An 18203-nucleotide genomic window follows, 5' to 3' on the forward strand; every position below is an offset into this window, starting at 1 on the left:
AACCATTTTCAGTCCTGTGTTCAAGAACAGTAAAATATGATTCTGTTTTAGTAACAGATACACACATTATCCTGACACTGTTACAGCCGAGTTCTACTGGTGAAATTTGATTCACTGGGCTTAAATGTTTTGTTGTCCTGCAGTGCCACCTTGTGGCTATTCTAGTCACTTTAGTTCTAAAAAAAATATTTAAAAAAAACTTTGTGTAGGCTCAGATAAAAAAAAAACCTTAATCAGACATGGGACTGACACAGTCCAGTAAACACTCTCAAAAGTACAAAACAATTAACTTTATTTAAATTGATCAATATATTTTCAACATATACAACACAACAAAATGGACTTTTAGTTTCTTCCAGTTGATCCAAAACCTCCAGCACCACGCTCGGTCTCATCAAGTGTCTGAAAGAACACACAGGCATGCAGATTTTGATTTAATATATGACATGGAATAAAACTAACAGCAGCTCGACCAATGGAAACATCTGACAATGTTCATGAAAGTATTTAACAGGTACAATTACACATGATGCAAGTTTATTAGGTACAACTAGCACACCTAACTTTGCCGCCTGGCCTCATTAATGTACAAAGGTTTGAACAAAATTCAAACAAACAATCATCAGTCGTAAAAATGCACTTAAAAATCGCCACATCTTGACAAGTGATTATGAGGTTACCTAAAAAACTCTATTAGTTTGTTTTATAAACAGACTAGTATTAACCTGCAGTGTTATTGGCAAGGTGGCCAATAAACTGTTGTAATTTAATGGATGCAATTTACCTCAAGCTCCTCCAGATCTGGGTAGCAGATCCGCTCACAAACCAGCTGAGCAATTCTGTCGCCTTTTTTCACTAAAGGGTGAATCAGAAGGGGAGAAATTAAATTTGTGAACTGCAATTTTAATTGTTGTACTTCACACAGAGTCCAAGATCCGCCTGACTGGCTTTTAAGACCCCTGTACACGATGCAATGCTAAACAAAAAAGTGCATAGCTAAATACTTAAATGGTTATCATGCCAGACCATAAATGTAAAGGTAAAAACAACATCCAACACAGTAGTTGTAAGTTTACTTTCAGCCAGTTTTGTGCTCTCCTAAAATGAAAAGAATCTATCATCTCTTTGCAGTTAGACCTCACCGTAGTTATACCGTCTATGATTCTATGGGCTACATATCGCCTTGATGAAAAGCTGATGATTGTTTCACTGATGCAAATACTCACCCTCAAATGTTTCCTTGCTGAAGTTAAAGAGCACAACTCCAACATTTCCTCTATAGTCTTCATCTACAACCCCAGCTGAGGAGAACATGCAGAGAAATTGCAGCAGTTCAAATCACTGGCACGACAAGGGTTAAAACATGATCTACTTTAATAGTTTTTCATGGTAAGTAGGTCATGGTAGGTAGAAACTCACCACCAACATCAATAAAGTTTTTCACTGCCAGACCAGACCTCGGTGCTGGGAAGGACAACAAAAAAAAAAGAACAAACCAGTCAGACGTGTTCTTCTGCAGTGCAACTCAATTTTACCAGCATGAGATTCTTTAAATAAACCATGCACATGACTGTGGAAACACAGGAAGACAAACAGGTTATACTTAAGATGGAGGGTTGCATCAGATTTTTTTTAAACACTTACCCACTCTCCCATAGCAGCCATGGGGAACTGCTATCTGGATGTCGGTCTTTACAATGGCCTTATCCAGAGGACCAATGGAGTAGTCATAAGCACTGTTAATATTCAGAATGTTAAGGTCATCTGATTTACATGGCTTTATATTCATATAACAGATATTCACACTCGGTAATGCATACTAAGTGGATTGAATATCTAGTGAAGGCTAGCTTACATGTAAAAACTAAAATATTATACAACATTGTCCAGAATTTCCACACTTTTACAACTGCTTGTTACAATTTCTGTTTACTGGACAGACTTTATAGTCACATTTTTTTTTTTTAAAGTGATGCACCCTGCCATGTCTGTAAACCCAAATATAATTTTAATTCAAGGAACATCTAACCTGTAGAGGTCATATCCTGCTGCTTTTGATGATCCTCTGGTTGGTTTCGTTGCATGCTCAGACAGTTTTGCAAATCTGAGGACAGGTCTTTCTACTGCAGGCTTTGTTTCTGTCCTTGGTCTCTTTGATGGAGAGATTGCAGAGGCATCCGTCACTTCTAGAGCAGGCATGTTGGAAGAAAATCAGAAAGCTCCGAAAATTATTAAAATGGACTAAAGACAAACTACAAGCAAACCAGGAGACAGAACTAAGGCAAACTACGGTGATGGTAAAAAACTTCTTAGCTTCTGCTCAAGCGTCTTCCCGGTTTTACTATTTGAAACTGAATTTCCCGCGCTAGAAGTTGCGCCAAATAAGCCCCGCCCCGTTAAAAACACCATTTAAAGAGACAGGTCGCTTATTTATAATACATCACAAATCACAGTGAAACTAAAGCCTATACGAGTTTCTACAAACATTTCATTACAACTACCACTGGCAGAAAAAAATGCATCATTATCACATTCATAATAATGTATGATCTGTAACCATGACAACCCCGCATAGCGACGCTATGGTAGCAGCGTCCACAAGTTCTCGCGATACTCCCTGACATAAAAACAGCTGACAGAAAACAATCAAACTAAAAGCACAGCAGCAACACAGCATTTTGGAGAAGACAAAGCCTCATTTTACTTACGCATTGCGACAGAATAAAGCGGTGTGCGTGGTGTTGGTGGTATTTACTCGTTCAAAGATAACATGTAACGCAAACATACTCAAACAGAAGCGTTCTGTAATATGATGCTAGGCATGCTAGCAAAGCTAACGTCAATAAGCCCTTGACATATTGCTGATGATAGCGGTATGAATCCGGATTTCTAGCTTGCCTTTGTTTTGATTGAGCGTCTGAACATGAAGTTCCCTCCCTAAGAAACGTGGCGCAATGTCACAAAATAACGAGCCGTGTAGGTAAAGATCCCTTAGGCGTGGCAGCAGTCGTGTCATGTTGTTTCCTAACCTCGTCTGTGAGCTAAATGCTGCTAACTGGGCTTTACATGCTCAGCAGCTGATTTTCTGCAGCACTTCCTCCTCCTGCTGCCACACAGCTCCTCACTCTTTCAAATAACCTCCAGTGATCAACATCAAATATTCACTTGAAAATAAATATAGCGAATCTAAATGTCTGATATTCAGTACTTAATGATACAATTTGGCTGAAAAATCAATTGAAATGTGTTTTCTCAAAGTGTTATCATATGAGATTAGAGAGTCAGACCCTGAGTCTTTGATCCATTGCTGCCCTCCATAGGAAATACTTTGGCATTGGCATTCAGGATGTTTGCCATATATGCTCATTATGATAATATTCCAGACTTTATGTCTGACTTCTGATGTTTAAAGTTCTTATTTATGAAATCAAAAATATGTGTGTTCAGAATTAGTGTCAACCAAATTTAAACAAACCTTGCACTTTTTAAAGAGGAAAATGATTCAGTACTTCTTTGTTGATGTCGCTAATATGACATATCACACACATTGCTGGCTTGTTAAAACTTTCAAGGTGCATGGGCTTTAAGTTTAATTTCTCATAAATGTATACAGTGTGATAAGTTGTAACTGCAAGCATCATACAGCTAAAACAATATTATTATTATTTCTTTATTTACACTCGAAAATCATTGAGAGCATAGCCCTCATTTACAATGACGTCGAGCAGGATAAACAATGAAAAATAACAAACATACATATACATATATATGTACACATACACACATAAGCATATGCATATACTGTATACATAAACATATATATATATACACACATCATATATAAACTAAATCATTTAAAAACCAACAAACAGATAATAAAAACAAAATCAATTAAAACATGTGCAATCAGAAGTAAAGGCGTTAATAATTAAAGATCTAAAATGGCCATAAGAGACCAGTGCCTTGATTTTTAAAGTGCCTTGTAAATGTAATATAATCACTTAATAATAACAGAAACAAAAAAATAAAGCAACTTAAAGTCTTATTAAGTCTTTATTTTCGGGTAATCACAATTATATATTTAAATATAAAGTCAGACATAAGGCAAAACATATACAGAATAATTGGCTTTACAGTCTTTAATTTCACTCAATTTTCCTTAAACCAAAAGTGTGCTGTGATAATAACATGAAACATGTCTTCAAAGTATAGCGTAGGACAGGTAAACAGCTTTTTTATAACAGTGTGCATATTTTATACTTAGTGAGTATCAAAGAATGTTTAAAAAATATAATTTGTACTATATTTTAATAAAATAGATGCTGATCATTTATGAAAGGGTTATTTGCTTGAAAAGTATCCACTGGTGAATTCAGTCTTCTACTATGTACATTTATTTTACAATCACAGCAGCAGGCAACGTAGTCATTCAGTGTAACTATTGAGAGCATACTTGTATATCTGCCTTTGTTTGTTTTACTGATCTGACCAAGCTAGGAAGATGTTTGATTTGACTTTGTTCTAACCCCAAAATGAAGTGCTTTTGTTATTGTTCTTGTCATAGAACAATCTGAGTATCTCACCATATTTTCCATACTAGAGCACTGTTGCAAAGAGCTTAAACTTTGTCCACGTTCCTCCATTCACATTCAGAATGTCTGACATTTGCACTTCTATATCAGAAAAGCAATTTTTCCTTCTTAGACGGGTCTTGTTCCTCATTCAAAGCATTTATGAAAAGCGTTGAGTGCAGCTAAGCAGTTTAAAGTTATACATTAAAAAAATACAAACATGTTAATGGTACATACACACAGGCTGTGACTGAAAAAAAGGTCTTATTGCAACTGTCAAATTTGCCAGCTGACTTCTTTTTTGCATTTTTCCCTTTTAGGTATTTCTTGCATTTGTTTTTTTTGACACTTGGAATGAAATGCCCCCTCCGCAGAAAGAACTATATTTGCTCGTGTTACACTTTGTTGTTCTTGCACCAAAGGTCCTTGCACTCTTTATGACCACTGTCCGACAATATGGCACTACCATTTTTTCCACTATAACTACCTGTCTCCTATGTTTAGCCTGCAGGGTGCTCAGGAGTAGAAAGTGAGCACACTCTTGTGGTTTCCTCTGATGAGAAGGGTTGGTGGAAGGTCCTTAGTCAGTATGTCCAGCCAGGCCATGTAGAGGAAATCAGAGACAGACCCTTTACGAGCGATGGGCATGCTCCTGCAGGAAGTTTACAAAGACTATGTCAGACTATGTCCTCTCCACATGCAGTATCATCCAGGCACGAGTTGTTTATACTTACACAATGATGAGATTGGCTGATTTGGAGTTTTCCTGAAGCACCTCATTCAGTCGTACCTGGAGGTTTGTCTGTAAACAGGCAGCATTCAGTTTTTAAGAATGAGCTTCAACCAATACCAAACTCATACATAGAAAGGTCTACTGCTATATTTGAAGTCTTAATTCAGTGACAGTGTTCTCACCTTCTCCTCAAAGCTGCTCAGCTCTTCGTCAGAGATTTTCCCGGGGTGCTCTTTCTTCATGGCCTCAGCCTCAGCGTAGTCTTTGGAGCCCTCATGCAGACGGAACGGCTCGATCATGTCATGTAACTTCTTCAAGCTGGAGGAGAGCAGATAAGAACATGAGCTGACTTCTTTTTTAATGGTAATAGGCAGTCAGGAGGAGATTACATTTTACTGTCACTGTGTGGTCTTCTGTAAATAATACAAACTCAGTTACCTTTCCGAGCGGGGCTGGATATGGATGTCATCAATAACATTGATGTCGGTGCAGTTAATTCTGAATTTTTCTAGCAGGGATTTCATCCTGCACGACAGATGATAACAAAGTGAATAACTTTAATATGAATTCTGGAGATAATGTTCTATTAGCGGGAAATAACTTTGACTAATGGATGTGATTAGCTGATTACTTTTTCGTTTTTTTACTCACTCCTGTTTATCTTTCTCAGATTGTCCAGGCTGCCCTGCAATGAAGATCCTTAATTTACAGTCCTTCCACTTCTTCCTGGTGGTGAGGATGTAGGGGAGCAACAGAGTGAGACCTGACAGAGGGGAGGTACACAACATGTGGTTAAATGAATGCAGCGGGTTTGATGATACAAAACATGAATCTTTGCATTTCATTTTTGCAAAGGTGATCCTTTTTTTGGTACTTGGTAGCTTTTTTTTTTTCTGTTTTCAAGCAGATCTAAAACACTAACTAGAGAATTACCAAGTCGTTTCTTCCTCTTTTTCCTTGTGTTATAAGGCTGTTGTTTTTAAGGAAGATTCACCTTAACTGAACTGAGAATCTAAGGACAGAATGTGTCCAGGCTGTGGAGATTGTAAAACCTCTGAATACAAACTTGGATTGGTTATTTTGGTCTTTATATTTTGGGCTTTATAAATAAGATAAGACTTAACTGACTTGCCATTTAATCTCATGGTTCTATCTAAATTCATCCTCATTAAATGATCATCAATTTGAATGTTGTCTTTTCTGAGGAACTGTTCAGTATGTGTAGTTCTTTCCTTTTTCTTAGTTTTTTATGTGAATGCTGAGGTGTTGTTTATTACTCTGTCTGTATTAAAAATAACTTGCTGTGTTTCTGTGATCGTATCTATTACAACTTTTGGGAGGTCACCAGATAAGACCGCTTCAGAGAACCAGCACTTACCGCCGTCATCAAACAGCCACCACACATCAATGGTGCCTTTAGGCTGTTTCTTCTTGAACTGCATGCTGGCCTCCACCAGCCTCTCATTCATCTTGGCCACCTGCATGGGCGGAGGGGCGCACACTGACACTGTAGGAGAGAGAATAAGATACAAGAAATGAGATGTGGAGGAGGGAGGGGCACCGTAGGAGGGAATGTAAATCAGTGAACGAGTGCAGAGAGTTAAGTTGGATGGGAAAACTAGCGCTAATCAACATTAAGAGCTGAGCCTACATCAGCAGGAACAGCCATCTTTCAGGTTTAATGTTCCAATGAGTGCCACCCAGATTGCATACTAACGACAAGCCCAGCCTTGCCAAGATGCAGCTCAGTGTAGTGTGTGTGTGTGCGTGTTGGAGTGTGTGTGATTTAGAGACAGAGACGGATCGAGCGAGCGGCTGCCTGCACCCTCTGCTGTCTGGGTGAAAGGGCTGCTCTTAAGAGATGCTCTTCAAACTGGAACCAAAGGGACCGTATTATTGGATTACGCCCTCACAGACATCTTTAGTTGGAGCACTTGATTCAATTATTTCTCGATTGAAGTGTAGAGAAGTCTCCAAAAGAACAACGTGTTATTTGCTAAATGTATGCTCAGTGGAAATATGAGTGTGTGTAGGGGAGACTTATTTTTACTTATATTTAAAGATCTCTTAATGCAATCATGACTTGCAAAAAATGTGGATTGGAATTGGAGATTTTGAGATGGATACCTCTGGTTCTGAGCACTTGTTGAGATGAGTTCCTGGACTTCCTGAAGAGTCCTTTTGATTTCCCCCCGTTCTGCATCATTTGTTTATCCAGCGCCCGTTGCTCCTTCTCTGCCTGTAGCATCTCATCTGAAAGACACACAGAAGTAGATTCTCCATGTTCACATTCAAATGTAGCTGTTATGAACGTGTGTGACATTATTGTGTGTTACCTTTGTTACAGTAAAGATTTCTACAGGGCACAGCTATCATCTGACAGTTGTTTTGTATCTTATCTGTCCACTGTCCGAACATTATAAATACTAAGTAATCTACAGAACAAAGTGCCCTGACTTATCACTGTTATTTTATTATCAGGGACTGCAGGTTGTTGTGAGAATACAAGTTAACCCATTGAAGGATAAATGCAGCTTTTTAGGAATAATTAGTTATTAAATTCTTGGTTTAAAAAAGTTCTAAAGTATATCAAACCAGACCTGAGACACTACATCTCTGTATTTTATAAATACTCATACAAATGTCATTTTCTATGTTTGTTGTATAATTTTTAAGGAGTATATCTTTACTTTATTTCAGACCCATAGGTCCATATGAGAAATATAAATACAGGACATCATCAAAGGGATAACATCACTACAGCTCACAAGTTCTTAAAATACAATAACATGATTGTACACATCCTGCATCCTATTTTTATGATATTGAGCATCACTGTTTTCAAGTGTAGTTTGCTTCTTTTTTTTTTTTAAATATACAATTGTTTGTAGTTATACTGATGCGGTTGTCCCTGTGGATTAAAGCAGACGGTCTAAAGAGGATATGTACTGACCTTCTGCCTCGGCAATGTGAGACACATCCAGTCCCTCGTCCATTCTCAGCATCAACGCCCCGTATTCAAAGTCAAACGCATCACTGTCAAAGGAGAACAAAAATCAGGACACCACTTCCACACACAAACCTCATCTCTGTGTTTAACCATTGGTTAAGTTACTGTTATATGTGCTGAAGTGTGTTTTTATTTGTGACTTACTGCAGTATTCCCACATAACTCTGCACTTCCTCTGTGCCGGAATTCCTCCAATTCCTCTTGAATCCTAACATCAATGTGTTTGGCTTCATGCGCCCAAGACCAGAAGCCTGTAAGGAGAAGCATGACACTTATTGCATAAAGATAAAAACACATAATCAGTTAACTGGAAAAAAAACACACAGACGCCATGTTGCCCTGCAGTTGTAAAACCTCCAAAAAAAAAAAAAGAAATCTCAAGAAGTTTCAGAGTGTCAAAGACAAGAAGGTCGTAAAGCTGTTTTACAGCCAGAAGTTATGACCCAATCACTCAGCCGATCTCACTTTGTCTACAGGGACTCATCCCGACAGTGTTAATCAATTATGGCTTTTAATCTGCCACGCTGTTTGAAGTAAGCAATCCTGACAATGAACCGACACCTTATCTCGAAAGTGCGATAGCCAGAGCAATAAGACTGTTCCTTCTCCTCATTAACTCTACCCTATTCATCCTTCTGCACTAAAGTCATGTCTGGATCCTAAACACAAGTCCAGGCCTGAGTCATAGCACAGCAATAGATACTCAGGTTTATGAGGAGGGAACACGACAATAAAACCTGTTTTTTTGTTTAGCTTGAATCTCACTTCTTAAACATGCAAGTTACACATTAATCAAATGGATTTTTCTTGGTTGACTGTTTTTTTGTTTTTTTGTTTGTTAAAGATCATGACCACACTGACCTGCAGAAGGCTCTCAGTCCCTTCCCTGAAGTGGTCACAGGCCACAGCAGCATAAAATGCCTGACGTTTGCTCTTCCTCAGCCACTGTTGGTTCCTCTCCATACCAGCGTTCATCTCATTGAGGGCCTCTGATCTCGGACCCTGCAGAGATACAAACAAACAGCAGTTGTACAGACAGTTGGCATTTCCCTCCTCCCTGCTTGATATTCGCTTGCAGTCTGCACTCTGCACAATTCAAATTGGCTTGATGTGCAAATCTTGATTTGAATAGAAGGTTGAAATTTAAATAAAGGTTTGGGATGAACAATATGTGCTGCCATGGTCATTTCCATTGTTTATGCATATTCAAGTATTGCATTAGAATATAACCTTACCACAATGACTTCACAGATTATACAGAGTCCATAGTTCTTTGAGAAGGAGTGAGCCAGGTCCAGGAGAGCTGGCCTGGTCCGTGCTGAGCCTGTCAGTGCTAAGATCTGAGGCCTGAGACAAAAACAAGAACATATTGAACGCCCTTTAAGCTTTTTTTTTTTCTCACTATGTTAAGCACAAGTTGTATTGCTTCCAAATACATCGATGCAATGCAGACGCTTACCTGAAGTTCTTGACGTGATCATCAACACCAGACAGAGACAGAGCGTTGCTGACCGCGCTCACAAATGTCACCGCCTGCGTCGACGAACCCCAGTTCACATCTGAAGAGAGGAAAAGAGAACAGATTAGTGCTATGATGCAGGAGTAATGGATGCACTTACAAACAAGCAGAGAAATGTGAACAGGCAGATTGCAGTCACCTGGCTTCTTGACTGTGACGTAGATGTAGAGGAGGATTTCAATGGCGTATGTGAGGAGAGCAGCCCACCAGTTGATGACAAACATAACAGCACAGCAGAGCAGAGCGCCCAGCAGGGAGAGCCACATGTTGTAGAATTTGTAGGCTGGTCGCCAACCTGAGATAGAAGAAAGCGCATATTAACTAACTGTCAGAGTAGTCAAAAGTCGCCTCTCTGAAAAAAACAACAACTTCAGTGCATGCCTTTCAACTCTTTAGACACCCACCTGGGGACTTTGCATAGGATGCATGGAAGCAGGAGAAATTGATAAGCGCGTAAGATGCCAGGAAGAAGTTTGAGATGATAGGAGCGATGGTGTTGAGATTTCCTACAGAGACAAAAAAGTGCATGAAAGTTTTAGTAAGTTTCTTTTATTGGACATCAGTAAACAGGTATTTTTTTTTTAATTGAAGCCTAAACTCAATAATGCACAAGAGGTTGTGATGCTATGGCCTTGCCATGGTAGACAATAAGACTGACCAATGAGAATGAAGGCTACAGAGATAATGAACGTGAGGATGTAGCCACGAATCGGCTCGTTGTTCTTGCCAACTCCCTTTGCAAAGAAGTGCAGGGCTGTGTAGATGTTGTCTTGGCACAGAGCCTGAGGAGAGACAGAGTTTGATTAATCTCAACTTAAAATGAATCTAAACTTTGCATTAGACCTCGAAAAATGTGAGTACGTAACTGACCTGGAAGACTTTGGGAGCACTGACAAGTGAAGCCAGGGCGGATGAAAGTGTGGCTGAAAAAGTTCCAGCAATGATGAGAGGACCAAACCCAGAGACCATGGTCATCACCTGGAGCAGAGAAAAAGTACAGGAGGGCATTAGAGTTTGCAGAAAAACATCCCTTCTAAACTTAAAAGCTAGAGACTAAAAGACTGTATACCTGGAAATTGTTCATTAAGCCATAGTTGCATTTCTCCTCTGCACAGGAGGAGAAGTCGTAGCCCAGCTCACATGCAATTGAACCGTTACACTGTATCGCAGAGGTGATGGCGTCAGTTATGTTCCCTGTAGCATCACGGACAACAGTGGCAGCTGACCAATCAGAGAGAAGAACAGATTAATTGCTTGGCAACCGGCCCTTGCAGAAATACTAACACATCAGTGTTACACATTCTTAAACTTCTTAAGTAAAGGGAAACTCAAGTGACTTCGATGAGAGGATTTTTTTAAACAACAGAAACAGTTTGTCATCGGAGTTGTATTCTACTGGTCGTTGTACTTACAGACACACAGGGCCACACCCATGTAGGTGACACCGGTTATAAGAATGGCCAGCAAGGTACCTTTAGGTATGGCGGCCTGGGCATCCTGTAAAGAAACAACAACACACAAGTGTTTGAATAAAAGTTCAGTCAAAACAGAAAGCATGAAGGAAACTGTTTCTGCATTTGTTAATAAAGTTGATCTTCATACTACAAGTGTTGATGGATTACGTTCCATTACGTTGATGGATTACCGTATTTCGACCTCTTCTAACTGTTTCTGCATAAAATATATTGACCATGGAAGTAATCTCAATATAGCATATCTCAAATATATATCCCAGGATTCGCACAGAGCCCAGCATGTTCCAGTGCAGCTTATGATTAATTTGCACGATTCTTATTAAATGATATCCGTTTGAAAAAGTTACCCGCAAGTCGCCAGAGATGTTGGCTCCGGCCAGGATCCCGGTTGCAGCTGGGAAAAAGATGGCGAACACGGAGAAGAACGATTCTCCTTCTCTAAAGTCCGGAGTGAAATTCTCTAAGAAGATTTTTGCTGTGAAAAAGACGGTGTGAGAGACACGGAGATGGGGGGAAAGGACATACGTTGAACAGTGCTTTTACTATTACTCAAATGCCATTTAGAACCTTTTTAGTTCAATGTTTTCCAGCATTGATTTGATGACGTTTTCTTACAGTTATAATTGAAGAAGCCTTGTGATTTTTTGCTCTCTGTTGCAGGAATGAATGTTCCTACAAATACATTCACAATGGCGACCAGCAGGATGATGAGTAGGACAATCTGGGCCTATTGGGACAAAGACAGGAGCGAATTGAATACTTTTATGGACGGACACGAGGTTGGCAAACCAGCAGAATAATGATCTTCTCTCACCTTGGCCTCCCATTCCATTCCAGCCAATGATATGCCCAACAGCAACACAACTGTGATACAGCCAATGATTCTGATGTCATTTAACGGATCCACCATGATGGAATCGAAGTCCTGAGTTCGAAAGATTGGACAAAAGAGGAATGGATAAGTATATAATCTAATATCCAGGATTAAAAAAAAAAAAAAAAAAACCTATCCACGCTAACACCACACACCTTGAGCAGATCCACCACAGTCTCAGCAAATCCCACCACATACATGGCAACAGCCAACGCATTGGCAAAGGCGAAGATTAGGCCAATGGAGCCGCCGAACTCTGGTCCTAAACTTCGAGATATCAAGTAGTATGCTCCTCCTAAAATGAGAAAATGAGATACATAGAGTAGTGGATGATTAATCTCACATCACTGATTCATTGATTTAATGACAGAAAAAGTGAGGCAGGCTGTAAAACAAAGAAAAGGCCTCGAGAGGTGACATTGAGCCGTGTGTCTTTATCTACACACTCTGTCCTCCTGGTCATTTCATTGTCTCAGTAAAAGATTTTATGTCATGATGAATGTGGGTCATCTCAGGTTATATGCACATATAAATAGTGTTTAAACTATCGGTGCAGCTGCTGTGGCGCTGTTGTCTCACTAGCTGTTATCTGGAAAATTCCAGCCTGAAAGTTGTGTTCATGCGGGGATTGATGACACGTTTTCTCACCTCCTCTGACCACACCGTTAGTGCAAATGGCCGACATGGAAAGGCCGGTGACGGTGGTGACCACACAGCTGAGACCAATGATCACAATTCCCAGACCTGCAATGCAAACAAACCACAGCTCTTAAATCTAGATTTTTTTTCCAGCAGCAACATGAACTGTTGTATTTTTTTTTCAGTAGTCAGTCATAAAACATTGTGATTGTGACATGGACCCCTCCTCCGCACAGTCACCTTTAAACTCAGACAGAGTCAAAGTCCGCGAGGAGTCGGGAGGCTGTAAGTTACAGCCGTCTCCTCTGCCTGCAGCTCTCTCTGCTTCTCAAAACCATTTAGTTACGCAGCCTGAACAAAATACCCGGCCGATCGATACATTCCTAAGCAATGAACACACTCATGAAGCCATTCACACAATTGCCCCTTCCCCTCTCACTTAGACACACACACACACACACACACACACACACACACACACACACTGTACTGCACTGCTCATAGAGGCCCTGGCTCTCAGAATAGACTTTCCGCAGGTTTAGATCATTATGGGAGCTCAGAGAGGCTTGTTCAGTCGAATCTGCCCGATTCAATCACTCCTTTCTAATGAGCAGGGGGGTCTATATATAATCCTGTAATTGTCCACGGAGGCCCTGGAATTACTGGTAACAGCAACCTTATTTCTTTATACCCAGACATGGAGGAGCTGTTGTGGCTAAAAATAGCACACCTGTACAGGAAATATAACTGGTTGAACTCTTGTACATTTTAATGCACGCACCAAAAGAAAGAAAGATGGAAGCTAGAAGTCGCACTCACCCCAACCTGCCTGACCAAAAATCCATGACACGCGAATGAACAACATGACACCCCAGATGTTCAGCATGCATCTCACCTGAGGAAAAGTAAAACAAGTTGAAGTTGATAGTCTTCAATGTGGTCAGTGTTTTACTTTTAAATATCATACCAACTGTAACATATAGATGTTAAAAATGTTTCAATTTCAAACACAGATCAAAACATCCTGAACTTGTACTCTTTTTGGTATTTTTACAAAAGGAAATTAAAGACATTTCCTTTAAATTGGAAGTAATAACCTAAGTCAACGTTTGTATCACTTTTGCTTCACTATCATGATCCCTGGTGTTTATTTTGTCTCATTTAAAGCTAAACTCCTCACACTGTCTAACTCACAAACAAACATTTATTGGCAACATTTCGGGAACAAGACTGAAACGAAATGTTATAAATATTTGTTTGTAAGTTAGACAGTGTGTGGGAGTTTCCCTTTACTTCTTTGATGGACACATTGCTCTCCTACCTGTCTCATGAAATGGATGTGCAAAAGTTTTTTTTATATTTTGTCTTATTTAACATTTCACTGACTTTATTTTATTGATTTCCAAAATGTTATTGTTTTTCTGTTGGGATCCTTTAAGTCTTACATGTTATCTATTGTTGGCAATTTTTATTCCTATTTTTCATCTCTTTGTTCTTATGTAGGGAGATTAGTGCTGCATGTTTGTATGTAAGGTGCTATTGCTACTTAGCATTTAAAGTGGGTATTTTTTTATCTCAAAGCCAGCAGCACAAATGATCAACCAGCAGCTCCTGAGAAAATGCAAATCACTCCCAGTTTGTGAGAAGTGCCTGCACTTGGCCACCGCTGTGTTACGGAGACACGCAGAGCCTCGTCTTGCCGGGCTGCGGTTATGAGGAGCGACCCTGCTCCTATAAAGCACCAGGAGGCCGCCATGACCCAAAATAACTCACCAGGACTCCTCTTATCCAGCCAAACTTTACTGCTCCTTTGGCATTGGGAATGGCGGACTCCAGGTCATCAGAGGGGGTCCCGCTGCTGCCCTCGCCATCATCCTCCACAGTGTCTGGAACTTGTATCGCTCCATTCTGATGGGGAAAGGAAGAGGGGAATAAAAGAGAGAGAAAAACATGTCAACTTGACTGGATATAACATTGAATTTTTTTTTTCATGATTGCACTTTCAGCTTTTTAGGTGTTCAGAAACATTTTTCTGTTGTAAAAAATGTCCTCCTTTTTTTTTTTTTTCAGTTGATCTAAATCTTATAGCAGGGGTGACCCTTTAAGACGGAGGGCTCTTCTGCAGGTTGCCCTGCACAAATAAAAGTAAAACCCACGTAAAACTAATTCACATACAATGTCAGTCAGTTAGATTTTTTCCTTTCATTGTTTTTGAATATATCATTGTGTGTTTGGCTTCCTCCGGTCGTCTCTGAAATACACCAGAGAGAATTTAAAGAGGGAGAAAATCCATAGAGGTCTGATTTAGATGAACATTGATTTAGACATTACACAGCTTTGTGTCTGATGCTGTTGTCAGAGTTGAAGAATAGAGAGAACAACAACATCACATTTAACTGTTGTATAAAGATGAATAATGACTGTGAAATGACTCTGCTGCCATAAACTTTAAGTCAATGAGAGCTCATTCACATTTGTTAAAAAAGGTTTTCAGCCTGTAAGTTGGATTTGCTAGAAGTTTATGATCACAGAAAATGGTTTTATAAAGTCGCTCCGATCTTAGCCATTGAAACATGTCACTTGTGCCAGATTCATTAATTTCTTGAAGGTGTAGATAGTCAAACATTTCTGCATTAAATGCAGATTAAATTAAGTCTGCTCTGTTTAATCTTTCTGGTTAATTTACGGGATCTTGAGTACTTGCTTCCCCATGAGACATCTTACAATTATTTGTCATGTCAAGATGCTGATTATTACATTATTGCATTACATATTCACATTTTATTAGCTAGACCCATAATTTCAGAGTCATTTTCTACTGGTGAAGACTGCTTGAATGCAAATCTTTTCAACCTATAAAATCCTAATGACCTATAACCCCAATTCTTTCGCAACCTGCGGCAGTATAAGAGCCCAATAAAAAGCACTAAAACCTCTAAAGTGTGTCGTGTGTTGAGCACTGTTGTGTCCCAGAAATAACTTTTGGTGTCCTTCTAAGTTTCATAGGTCTTGAGGTGGAGATTTTAAAATGAAGTGATGATGTTTGTCTGAGTAAACAACTGTAAAATAGGCTTTCACTTCCGTGAGTCTTTAAACAGTGCAGATCAGGAGCAGAATAAAGCTGACAGTTACAGAGTCAAAATCTAGAGAAGGTTAAGTGAAGGACAAAAGAGGATGCAGACCTTTTCTTACAGAAAAAACTCCAGAAATGAGAGAAGTAAGGAGGATTAGTAGGACCGTCTCTCACAGACATGAATGCGTTTACCTTCTGAAAGACGTCATGCAGCTCCTGTAGGGATGGTCGAACAGCCCGGTGACCGCTCACACTGCCCGCATTACGATAGAAGTCAATGTTTGGTACCCGGTCCAGTGTGTCATGACCAAAGGCGCTGACCACAGAGGGCCTGACGGTGCGGTGCTCCTCATAGACAGGAGGTTCATCCAGGTTGGCATCATACGCGGGGTTCACATGCTCCCCTCCGTTAGATCGGATCCTCTCCATCAGGTCTTAAGTGTTTTAAAACAGCAGAGCACTGCATGCACTGTTGTGGTTATCCTTGTTTATTGACGTATAAACTAGGCTAGGATTAGATATATAGAGATGTCTTCCGCTCCTCTGAGCGTCTTGTGCGTAAACTGGGTTTGTCTTAGATGGCCTACCTTTATACCCTGCATCCCAGGGTCAATGCCTGGCTGCCTGCTATTGGCTAACAATTTAGATCAACCCTCAGAAAAGTGAACCAGGGGTGTCAGATATGTCCTTGCTCCATCCTTAGGGGACACAAAGGCATTGCTTACTGATTAACCAAGTCATAAAAGCCGAACGAAAGAACTCTGGAGAATTGATTACTAATATTATTGTCCGAAGTGCAGGGAAACAGCACATGTTGTTCTGTGGGCGCAGTTTATGGACCTGTGGGTAGTATTTCCTAAGACCTCTTTGCATGAATCATAGAGGAAAACTCCTTACAAAAGTTCAGAAAAGAACATAACTAATATGGCCACTCGGAAAAAGTTTCAAGGTCACTTACCGTTTATGATGTGTATGACTATGACAGGAAAGACAAGATTAATATTAGTTGATAAAGAATGATTAATTTCATAGCAGATATATTTGCAAAGGATATAATCAGGAGAGCTCTGATAACAGGAGGGAAACCACTCTCTTATATATCGGGCACATTAGAGTTTTATAACTGATTATGTCTTATCTCCAATAACTCTCTGTCACAGAAGAAACTGCGATATTCATGAGCTAAATGTGAGTTAATATGAGACCATGAATTACAGGGACATGCTGGAGGCACTTCTTAACAGCCACATGACTTCTAAAGTGCCTTTAACAGACCTCTTAACAGCTAAACTTCCTTATTACTGATACACCGCAGTGATTTATGCACACAGTAAAAGGCAGGCTAATGACTGGAAATATGACCTTGGCAGTACTGCAGGCTGAGAAAAACACTCCAACACGTGTTTTATGTGCAGATTGAAAGGAAGCATCAATTGCACAATGGTTATCAGACTCTGAATGCAGTGGATCAAAGTAACTGAAATAAATTTTTCCACATGGACCGTAATGAAAACTTCAGGTGCCTCCGTGTTCCTCAGAGGTCGTTTGAGGCTATGCAGTGAGTTCATAGCAGCAGGTGCATATGCTCCAGTTTGCACAGAACAAGGGAGTCTGCTCTCTAGTTAATGTGCAAAAGTCCCAACAGAAAGAAAAGTGATTAAGAGCCAAAAAGTGAAGAAACCAGCAGACAGGATTCCTGACATCTTAAAGGGGGTTTTAAAATACAACAGGGTGGATTCACTTCATGGCATATATTTGCAACTGCAATTATCTCAATTATGCTTATTATAACAAAATAAAACATCTCCATCAAACTTGTTATATTATGTTTGCTTTTCTGTAGTGGACCTTGTTAGACATATCAGATATGGATGTCTTCATTATTCATCATTTGAATTTCACTCTGGATTAATAAAGTCTATCTATCTACCTAGTATGTGATCCTATCAACTGACCTTATCTATCCTGCACTGCAGATCAGCAGATCAAGTTATCTTAGATTAAAAAGAGAACAAAGTATGGAATAAGTTACTAACTACAAAGTAAAACTTCCACACGTAGTTTATAGATCTCCAGACTCTGCAAACTGTCTCACAGCCTTGACTCAAGATTTTCTTGACTGTGATAATTCCAGGACTGTAGCCCAGTAGCTTAGTCTGCAGGGACTTGGGTTGGGAACTGGAGGGTGGACCAAGCCTGGAAATTGGTCTGGAGACATGCCACTTCCTGAGCACTACTGGAGTACCCTTGAGCAGGGACAGCTCAGGAGCATTCACTTTAATATTGATATTCAAAAAACAAATGAATTA

At 39.7% G+C, this 18203-nt stretch overlaps 2 protein-coding genes across 4 annotated transcripts; both read right to left on the minus strand.

Moving 5' to 3' along the window:
* Nucleotides 1-275: 275 nt before the first annotated feature.
* dut (deoxyuridine triphosphatase) lies at nt 276-3058 on the minus strand. 3 transcript variants are annotated; one of them, XM_061033959.1, is made up of 7 exons: nt 2899-3058; nt 2030-2186; nt 1645-1736; nt 1420-1464; nt 1227-1301; nt 785-855; nt 276-402 (listed from the first exon to the last, which is right to left on the minus strand). In XM_061033959.1, the coding sequence occupies exons 1-7, from the start codon at nt 3014-3016 to the stop codon at nt 346-348; spliced, it is 615 nt and encodes a 204-aa protein (XP_060889942.1). In that variant the 5' UTR covers nt 3017-3058; the 3' UTR covers nt 276-345. The 3 variants fall into 3 exon arrangements, with proteins under 3 accessions (XP_060889942.1, XP_060890038.1, XP_060889971.1); XM_061034055.1 differs by lacking the exon at nt 2899-3058 and adding an exon at nt 2709-2892; XM_061033988.1 differs by lacking the exon at nt 2899-3058 and having other exon boundaries at nt 2030-2378.
* A 593-nt stretch (nt 3059-3651) lies between these two features.
* On the minus strand, nt 3652-16475 carry slc12a1 (solute carrier family 12 member 1). Its single transcript, XM_061033883.1, has 26 exons — nt 16087-16475; nt 14595-14729; nt 13641-13716; nt 12831-12926; nt 12338-12477; nt 12123-12233; nt 11924-12035; nt 11656-11783; nt 11246-11330; nt 10903-11054; nt 10704-10811; nt 10492-10615; nt 10238-10339; nt 9973-10128; nt 9774-9873; nt 9550-9661; nt 9176-9316; nt 8459-8565; nt 8258-8340; nt 7432-7557; nt 6683-6811; nt 5956-6067; nt 5743-5829; nt 5487-5622; nt 5306-5373; nt 3652-5223 (listed from the first exon to the last, which is right to left on the minus strand). The coding sequence occupies exons 1-26, from the start codon at nt 16321-16323 to the stop codon at nt 5088-5090; spliced, it is 3099 nt and encodes a 1032-aa protein (XP_060889866.1). The 5' UTR covers nt 16324-16475; the 3' UTR covers nt 3652-5087.
* Nucleotides 16476-18203: the final 1728 nt, after the last annotated feature.

This window comes from Labrus mixtus, chromosome 1 (assembly GCF_963584025.1).
Source record: "Labrus mixtus chromosome 1, fLabMix1.1, whole genome shotgun sequence".
Lineage (NCBI taxonomy): Eukaryota > Metazoa > Chordata > Actinopteri > Labriformes > Labridae > Labrus > Labrus mixtus.

What these genes read in the sequence shown, in the direction of transcription:
- dut (XM_061033959.1), bottom strand. Translation starts at nt 3,016, where the DNA reads ATGACACGACTGCTGCCACGCCTAAGGGATCTTTACCTACACGGCTCG. An exon ending in CAGCAAGGAAACATTTGAGG is followed by an intron (nt 856 to 1,226) that starts GTGAGTATTTGC and finishes TTCACCCTTTAG; the next exon opens with TGAAAAAAGGCGACAGAATT. An exon ending in CAGATCTGGAGGAGCTTGAG is followed by an intron (nt 403 to 784) that starts GTAAATTGCATC and finishes GTGTTCTTTCAG; the next exon opens with ACACTTGATGAGACCGAGCG.
- slc12a1 (XM_061033883.1), bottom strand. Translation starts at nt 16,323, where the DNA reads ATGGAGAGGATCCGATCTAACGGAGGGGAGCATGTGAACCCCGCGTAT. An exon ending in GGACTGAGAGCCTTCTGCAG is followed by an intron (nt 8,566 to 9,175) that starts GTCAGTGTGGTC and finishes TTCTCCTTACAG; the next exon opens with GCTTCTGGTCTTGGGCGCAT. An exon ending in GTGGCTGTTTGATGACGGCG is followed by an intron (nt 6,068 to 6,682) that starts GTAAGTGCTGGT and finishes CCCCTCTGTCAG; the next exon opens with GTCTCACTCTGTTGCTCCCC.